Consider the following 9,960-nt stretch of genomic DNA (forward strand, 5'->3'; position numbering starts at 1 on the left):
CAAAGACTTCCTCTAAACAGAAATGTTGAAATGTGTCTGTTACTTGAACTCTAGGAAGCAGTAATATGGGCTCTGATCTGAGACTTTAATTTGTGATTTGTAAGTCTGCTAATCAATGAACTCTGCAACTAAGGGAACACCTAGGATTCCAGGCCCTGGTGTTGATGAGTTATGTATCTGCACTAGAAGAAACTTTCAAAATTCATAAAATATTCTGGAATAATGTACTTAAAGAAATTATGACTTTTATTACTTGTCACTTAGCTGAGCAATTACCATAAGATGGATAACTTCAGTAGTCAAATATGACTATTTAGTGTATCTCTGTATAACACAACTGAAAAACAATCCCCAGTGACGATTTACCAAAAGGCCAGCTTTTCATCAACGTCAGATTTGACTCGTCAACGACCAGTAGGTGGCGATAATGCATGCCTAGTTCGAATTTGGTATAAAGCGAAGAAGTAAGGGCGAAAGGAACACATAACTGCCGAAGAAAGTTCCAGTCGGAGGTATTTTTAAGTTGGACAGTAACTTCCGGCAAATGACGAGCTAGTAAAAGGTGAAAGTGCCTACCTATGTTTGTTTTTGAAATATTTGACGCTTCGTTTAGTTTTCTATTGGAGATACCATAGTGTGGACTTATACAGCGGACAACAATGTGCTAACTCGTGTATTTGCAATTTTGACATAAAACAGACCGACTGTTTACCAGCTAAATAACGTTAGCAGACTAGCTAACCGGCTAGCTCGCTTGGTGCTCGCCGCCTGGAGTCCCAAAAGCTGTCAGCTGGGCGCTTAGTATCGGTTATTTACCCTGTAAAACGCAACCAACTGGAATCCTTAACATTTCTTTTGGGGTTGTAGGGGTGAAGATATATTTTTCATGTGATTACAGGGATTTATTTTGACATTTTAATGGGAGGCGGCTTCCCTTGGAAGAGTGGACACTGTGGGCGTCAGTTTCGAAGAAAGCGAAGGTCCTGGCTACCTGTCGGGCTCAGATGGAATCTCTGGCCGGCTACGTGTACAAGGCAGCCAGCGAAGGACGAGTCCTGACCCTGGCCGCGCTGCTCCTCAATCACTCCGAGGCGGAGACTCGATTTCTGCTGAACTATGTGACCCATATCGCCGGGCAGAGGTCCACTCCCTTGATCATCGCAGCGCGGAACGGACACGACAAAGTGGTCCGTCTGCTCCTGGACCACTACAAAGTAGACACCGAACAGACTGGCACTGTTCGGTTTGACGGGTAGGAGCTGCCGTATTCTTTAAGTTTCCAGTGTTGTAATTGAAGATGTTACCCTTTTTCCAAATTAAGAAGCTAGAAGAAGAGGCAATGACGATTGTCAGTCTTGCCACGAAATAGAGACTTAAACCATCAAAGGGGTAGATGATTCGCTTTCTTATTTATTTATTTAAATGATGCAGAAGTGAGTGAAACACAGCATTAAAACTCAACTCACTGGTACCTGTTGTCCACGGTGAACAAAGACACTGTTGCTTGGTATATTGTGGCGGAGGCAGAACATACAGGTTTCTTTAAACATGGACAAATTGAAGAAATGCCACAAGAAGTCATGGAAACAAATCCCCCCAATATTAAATAGAACTGTCAGCTTGTTTCCAGAACTAACTGGAGTGGACAAATTCCTCAACTCAGGCAACCAAACTTCCAGTAGCTTCTATTGATATGTTTTTTTGTTGTTGTTTTTTTTTGACTCAATTGATGTTTCTAATATTTAGTGAACCTGACTGCTTTTAATTTTAGTAGCCAAGTCTATATATAAGATAATTATTAATTGTAAATTCATTGTGTTATTTTTTTTCCAACACAGAAACTCACCAACAGTAATTGTATTGATTCCTTAAAACATATATCTTTTTGAAGAACTGACACCCTGCTCTCCCTAATACAGTGAATGTAACTGGACCACACCCACTCATCATAGCAGAGGTTCTGTCCCAGTTTTTAAAACTACTATCAGTAGTAGTGACTGTACATTTTTTTGTTCTTGTTAGAATTGATAAATTTAATAAGAAATGTGTATTGGTTCAAAAGTCTGTTGGCTTACGATTTCAGTGTTGTTGTGACAGTTCTGAATGAGGTTACCTCATCTTGGGGCAAGCATTGTAGTATTATATTAATGCTAACATTTTCTTCTCATGCCTCCTGTCTAATCTGCAGTTATGTCATCGATGGGGCAACAGCTTTGTGGTGTGCAGCAGGAGCAGGACACTTTGAGGTAGTGCGTATGTTGGTGAGCCATCATGCTAACGTTAACCACACCACCATCACGAACTCTACTCCCCTGCGGGCAGCTTGCTTCGATGGACGTCTGGACATTGTTCGCTACCTGGTGGAGCACAATGCAGACATCAGCATCACTAACAAATTCAACAACACCTGCCTGATGATTGCTGCCTATAAGGGCCACGTGGATGTAGTAAAGTTCCTGTTGGAGAAGGGAGCTGACCCCAATGCCAAGGCTCACTGCGGAGCTACTGCCTTGCACTTTGCAGCTGAGGCGGGTCATCTAGAAATTGTGAAAGAGTTGATGGGCTGCCAGGCATCCATGGTGGTGAATGGGCATGGTATGACCCCACTGAAAGTTGCTGCAGAGAGCTGTAAAGCAGATGTGGTGGAGCTGCTACTGGCACATGCTGACTGTGATCCTTGCAGCCGCATTGAAGCTCTGGAGCTGCTGGGTGCATCTTTTGCCAATGACCGAGAAAACTATGACTTACAGAAGACATACCACTACCTGCATTTGGCTATGATGGAGCGTTACCGTGACCCGGATAACATCATTGTCAAGGAGTTGCTTCCACCCGTCGAAGCCTATGGGGGTCGTAGTGAGTGTCAAACACTCAAAGACTTGGAGGCCATCCAAGTAGACCGGGATGCTCTCCATATGGAGGGCCTTATGATCCGCGAGCGTGTCCTGGGCTCCGACAATATTGATGTGTCACATCCCATCATCTATCGGGGTGCAGTCTATGCTGATAACATGGAATTTGAACAGTGCATTAAACTGTGGCTTCATGCACTTCGCTTGCGGCAGAAAGGAAACCGGAACACACACAAAGACCTGCTGCGCTTTGCCCAGGTGTTCTCCCAGATGGTCCACCTGAAGGAGCATGTGTCCGCTTCAGCTGTGGAGAAGGTGCTGAGCTGCAGTGTGCTCGAGATACAACGCAGCATGGCCCGGGTGGATGCGGCGGCTGAATCTGAGCTGCCACAGACTATGGACAATTATGAGTCAAATGTTTTTACTTTTCTGTACCTGGCCTGCATCTCCACCAAGACTACCTGCCGCGATGAGGAGCGTGCAAATATCAACAAGCACATTTACAAACTGATCCAGCTGGACCCACGGTCACGTGAGGGTTCTTCGTTGCTCCACCTGGCCATCAGCTCCACTACGCCGGTTGATGACTTCCACACTAACGACGTCTGTAGCTTCCCCAATGCACAGGTTACTAAGTTGCTGCTAGAGTGTGGTGCGCAGGTTAATGCGGTCGATAATGAAGGCAACACCCCACTGCATGTAATTGTCCAATACAACCGGCCAATCAGCGACTTCCTCACTCTGCATGCCATCATCATCAACCTGGTAGAAGCCGGTGCTCACACAGACATGACCAACAAACAAAAGAAGACACCTCTGGACAAGAGCACCACGGGCGTGTCGGAGATCTTGCTGAAGACACAGATGAAGATGAGCCTCAAGTGCCTGGCAGCACGTGCAATCAGGCAACACCAGATCACCTATCGCAACCAGATCCCAAAAACTCTGGAGGAATTTGTGGAGTTCCACTGAAACTGAAGGCTTGAAACGGACCTAGAACAGGCGCATTGTTTTTTTTAAAGAATTTCTTAGAAATTTCTAATTAATCCAAATGGTGCTGAGAGTGATGATTCAGTACTAATCGTTTTTTGGAGCATTTTTATAAAAGATATTTTTTTGTTTTTATTTTCATCGTTTTCATTGCAAAGTAACAGATGCCCTTGGAGGGCAGTCAGTCCGTCTGTATGTTCATGACTGTTTACTATGACAGCAGTGACACCAACATGCTGCTTCTTTTTTTTGCCTTATCTTCATGCCAGGGAGTCGTCATGTTCTGCAGTCTGAGAGAATGAGAGCGCATAAAAGGAGAGACTTACAGACAGAATTATTGAGTGCCTGTACAGAAGCCACTAGTCAACCAAACTCATTTGGATGCATTCATCCCACAAATCAGCCATCTCTCACGATTTTCTATTATTTTTTTTATTTAATGTTTTTATAGAAAACAAAGCTGTGGACTTTTCAGCAGAAATCTGGTCTTTCTTTCTTTATGTAGAAATTACCTTTTATTATCTTTTATGAGTTTTTTCTTTACAATATCAAATGATCATTTGTCAATTAACCCTTGGGTTTTCTGTTTCGGTGACGTTTAGTTGGAGGATTTGTTTAGTCATGCCAAATCTACCTAGTTCTTTTGGTTAATTGCAAAAACAAAAAATTGTCCAAATGTCAAGCTGAGAAAACGCAAATACTTAGAATAGCATGAGGATATCGGTCTCGTCATGCAAATTAAACTGATGAAAATATTCAAACTTATACATTACATGATGCTGGCAAGTGTTCATTTGAGCTGGTTTGAGCTGGAGTTTTTGATGGAGAATAAAAAAAACTGCTTCAGAGTTACATTTCCAGATTGATATGACTGGCTGGAATCGGTTAGGTTGGCATAGCATAAAACCTAGACATGTTGAAATACTATCTTAGCTCTGTCCTAAGGTTAAAGGAATAGGGTGTGTTGTTTTAATAACAGGCTAGCTGCTGCCTTTGTGTCTGCTAATCTAATCACCTGATGGCCATGGCTTTTATATTCATTTTAGGAAGTAGATGAATTAATTCAATGTGGAACGGTTCCTTTAAGTGTTTAAGTCATCTATCAAACAAGAAAGTTAAAACAATATGTTCAACTATTTTCATCATCCAGTTCTCTGTCATTCAACTACACCTGTAGATTTCAAATTTTTGTTATAATTGTTAAGAAAATGTAAGCTTTTCTGTACATTTAAAGTTGTGTTGAACACTTGGAAACACTAATAGGCCTTTTTCACCCTTTATTTTTGATTTTAAAGTCTGATAAAGTAGCTTCAGCCCTCATGTGAACAGCATGTTGTTGAAAGCTGGAAAGTTTTTTTTATAAAACTGGGTGATGATGCTAAAGGTTGTGTCAGAGCACTTCTACTCCTATTCTTAGTCAGTCGTATCCTCAGAAATGAACATCTGGATCAGTTTGTTTTAGATGTTTTTACTGTGTTGCTGTTTTTACAGACCAATCAGCAAACCTCCACAATTGAATTCAAATGAGAAATATAACTCTCTAGAAACTTCCAGACATTGCACTTGTAAAAGGAATTTGAATTCTGCAACTATTGTGTCGTATTTGTTACCTCGGTTTCTTTTCGATATTGGTTTTGCTGAATTAAGTTTCTAAATCAGGTGTTGGAAAAGTTTAAAAGAACTGTTGGCTGGCATTGTTTACTGTTTGTGTTCAGGGGTTTGATTTTACTGAAGAAAAGTAACTCGTGGAAACAGTGTCAAGACAAATGCCTCATTTGCATATCCTTTAACATGCAGATGCAGCATTTCTTTTTAATAACTGTCTCTCCAGAGAGTAATCTGTTTTTATTAACCATATGATGGGGCATTACAGAGGAATTTTTTCCTGGATGGTTTAAGGTTTGTAGTAATAATGTGCCATTGAGAGTGCTAATTTTATTTTTTAACTTACCTGTTTTAATGTAATACTACAGGAGCGTTAAAGTCCTCATGCAGAGCTAGGAGCTTTGAGATTTAAACCAGGTTTCTGTGGCCGAAATGAAGCCAAAGATTCTCCATGTGGCGGGAAACTTTAAAAGATGTCAGCTGTTGTGTACTTTCTGCAGAATAAATGCTGTCAAATTGAAAGCCTTCTGTCTGCATTCACTTGTAGTGACCTGCTATCAGTACTCTCCAGCTGTGATATTACAAATCTTACTAAGAGCCACATACTGAGTCTTTGTTAATGTCAAGATAACTTTGCGTGAGTACGTGATTATTGTCCACACTGACTGAAAGAGCTGAGGTGGTATCCTCTTTAAATTGGACAGTACTAAACACTGATTCAATTTTTTTAGACAAAACATTTTTAAATTGTAGGACACTGAGTGAACATTTACATGTACTCTCCATTACACAGACGCAGCAGAGTGTGAAACGAGCAGATTAGGAGGAGAAAGACTATAGCACAGGCTTTCAAATGCCAGGAGTTAGAGTTAGTTAACACGTACAAAGGGAGACAAAAAGTGCATGAGATCGCCCACCTAGACCAGACCAGGCACCCCCACCCCATAGCAGTGACACTCCTTGATGGCAGCAGCCATCCCCAGCAGGATGCAGCCTGACACACACACACACACAAAAACAGTTCAGGAACAACTAAAAAAACATGAAAAACAGCACAAGGTAAATGGTAATGGCCTTGCTTTTATATAGCTCTTTTCTACCTATTGGTACTCAAAGCGCTTTACAGTCATAGACACATCTACCCATTCGCTCACACAAGCACACACACATTCACACACCAGTGCCACGCACTGGGAGCAACTGGGGGTTCAGTGTCTTGCTCAAGGACACTTCGGCAAGGTGTTGCTTTGTTCTCCAAATTCACCAGATACTAAACTGATTAAGTATCTGGGATTCACTGGAACAAGCCTGATCCACAGAGGCCCCTCCCCTCAACCCATAGGACCCAAACAACATTCTGTTCCGAGACACCACAGGACACCCTCAGAAGGACCACGTCCATTCCCTGATGAGTCACAACTGTTTTGGAGGCACAAGGGAGACCTACACAATATAATGTTATGCTTGATCAGTATATGTACACAAGGCGGGCTGATGGGATAAAGACACTACAAGTGAGTGTGTCATTATCTACTAAGACTTCTATCTATCTAAGACTTGAGGGAGGTGCACAAATAGAAGGATAAACCAATCACAAAGGTGGAAAACAAAACAAAATCAGGTGCTACTGACAGCTACAGACTAGGTACAAGGGAGACCTATGCAATATTAGGAAGGTGGTCATAAAGTTATACCTGATTTGTAAGGATATTATTATAGTAACATTTTGCTCATATGGATTAAATGTCATGAGATTGCTGTACAATATGAGATTTAGATTTTCAGAGAAATTATAGGCTGAAGGTGAAATTGAAAGTTTCTCCATAATTTAACTCTACATCTGCATGTTAATATGCTTACAGTAAAATGCCAAAATGAAGCTTAGGTAAAAGTTGAGTAAGGCAGATCCATTCCCTTACTGTGGTCTGTCACTCCATTTCCTTCTTTCTTCCATTTTCCCACGATGCTAGCATTGGCCTTGTTTTTTGGCCTTGTTCTTATATAGCACTTTTCTACCTATTGGTACTCAAAGCACTTTACGGTCACAGACTGACAGACACATTCACACACCAGTGCCATGTACTGGGAGCATCTGGGGGTTCAGTGTCTTGCTCAAGTACACTTCAGCATGTGGCACATTCCGGGGATTGAACCGCTAACCCTCTGGTTCGTGGACAACCCAGCCAAGCCCATCCTCAATTTCTATATCACTATTTTCCTCTAATAAACTATTTGTCCACCTTCTCCTAGCCAAATGTTTCCTCATCCCTGTACTTTAAATTCTGCAACTCAGGCCGTCTATCAGTCACCTGCCAGCTTCATCTACTCCTCCACCACCACCAGTGTCAGTCCCAATCTACCTTCATCGTTTGGGATTCAGCTCAATGACACGGTCTCTCTTCATATTCTAACCGCCAGACTATTACATTGCACGTTCATGTTTCCTCGACGCATTTTCATTCTGTATCCACTTGATCTCTACTTATTCAACTCTAGACAGTCTAAATAAGTAGGATTCATCTCGTGTTTGATTTAATTTAGTAAATTTTCTAAATATTCATGCTCCCCCACATTATTTATTTTGCTAACTTGCATGAGATTCCCTCAGATTTTCTAACTGCACTGACTGCTGTCAAATAGAATTATTCATGTTTCCAAGTGGATGACCCCTACTTCGTACACTTGGTCCAGAATCTTTTGTACATAGAATAAATCCGCCATACAATTTTTAATGAAAAATAAGCCATTGACTGTACAACTGTTTTGGCTCCAAAGAAACACAAACTTCAGCTGAAAATTGTCAGACCCCGTCTGTGAAGTTGTTAAATTGGCAAAAAAATAAATAACTAAAAAATGAAATAGCATTTAATCACAAAATTACTGAAAATCTAGCATGTGAACGTGAAACACAACACATTTTGTTTTCAGTCTATTTCTTAGCTTTATTAAACAATTAAAATTTAAACACGTGTACTGTGTACATACACTGGCAAAGCGGCAATACAAATTATGAATACAGTTTCATGTCAACCAACAATGCCACCATGCTCATTAATCATGTGTATTTTTACCGAAGTTCAAGTTTGACTTTATACAAAAGTGCATCAGTAATACATTTGTAAACAATATATAACATGTTAATAAGATGCATTTACAGCTCATATTAGAAGAGGAAAAGGCTACAACTAAATAAAATTAGCCACCTTAGGTAGTTTTGCTTTGCCTCACCAGGTTTCATTACTCTGGTTTTGGGGGGGCACCTACACACTCACACCTACGGCCAATTTAGAATCACCAATCAACCTAACCAGCATGTCTTTAGACAGTGGGAGGAAGCTGGAGAACCTGGAGAGAACCCAGGGAGAACATGCAAACTCCACACTCCACTCCACTTGCTGTGAGGCATCAGTGCTAACCACCACCCCACTGTGCGGTTTCAATCGAATGTTCTGACTTTTAAAACAAAATTGTCTTTTATTTTACATACAGAATTTTTTTTTCCAAGTTTGCCCATCACTCTTCTCAGTTTTGGGCAGCACATTTAGTGTTGAGATCTGATCAACTCATCAGCTTTGCTCATCACACATGTGACATCGTCATAAGGCAGCAAGAGTCGCATGTAATCATTCAGATTTTCCCAACCAAGTCCTCCATTATAGCTGTAGTTCTGTAAGCCATTAGACAATAATTCATGATTGTTATAAATATTTCTGATACATTCACATTTTTTTATGTTTTTGTGTACTTACAGGGCACAATGTACTTTACAGACAATGGGACCAAAGGTTGCTTAAAGTAATTGGAATCACCTGTCCCATGACTGGACCTATAACTGTAAAACAGTTCATGAAAAATTGTTATTATTTACTCCAGTCAGCCATGATTGGCTCTCAGCACTGCCAGCCTTGTTCAGAGAACACTGGAGGTTTAGTCAGAAACACAAATTTTGAGAGGGGGAATTTGTTTAAAGCAAGTTTACTATCAAAAATCCACAAATGAGACCAGCTAAATGTGCAACCTTTATAGATTTCTAATGACTGCAGCCTCAGAAAGGCTGGGTCAAAATGCGGCAAAGCATTCCAACAAACTTAGAGATAACTTACACAAATCTTGTTTGCAATAAGTATCTTCTATTGTATGTAATGCACCAATGTAGGCTAAGAACCTCTAACAAGAGGAATTAGAAATCAAGATTCCATCATATTGAACTCTTTTTAGATTTATATGTTGAGAGTTTATTGATTTGTTTATCTGACCCAGTAGTTTCAGTTCCCAAATTCCTGAACTCCATTAACTAATTTTGTAAACTTTTCAAGATATACAATAACCTCACGTACATAGTTGGAATTTGTTTGACATGGAACATAAACTTTATTTTACTGTTAATGAAACTCACTAATTGTTTCAGTTTGAACACATGCACATAAATGCATGCATGCTATTACTAACATTTTGAAAATATATACAGTATTCAAACGTTGTGAAACACCAGGGTATCTATTTACACTGCATT

At 40.5% G+C, this 9,960-nt stretch overlaps 1 protein-coding gene across 1 annotated transcript; it reads left to right on the plus strand.

Moving 5' to 3' along the window:
- Positions 1–280: 280 nt before the first annotated feature.
- On the plus strand, positions 281–6,184 carry fem1b (fem-1 homolog b). Its single transcript, XM_084555150.1, has 2 exons — positions 281–1,252; positions 2,189–6,184. The coding sequence occupies exons 1-2, from the start codon at positions 1,005–1,007 to the stop codon at positions 3,822–3,824; spliced, it is 1,884 nt and encodes a 627-aa protein (XP_084411276.1). The 5' UTR covers positions 281–1,004; the 3' UTR covers positions 3,825–6,184.
- Positions 6,185–9,960: the final 3,776 nt, after the last annotated feature.

The sequence above is a fragment of the Chelon labrosus genome, assembly GCF_963514085.1.
Source record: "Chelon labrosus genome assembly, chromosome: 11".
NCBI classification, from domain to species: domain Eukaryota; kingdom Metazoa; phylum Chordata; class Actinopteri; order Mugiliformes; family Mugilidae; genus Chelon; species Chelon labrosus.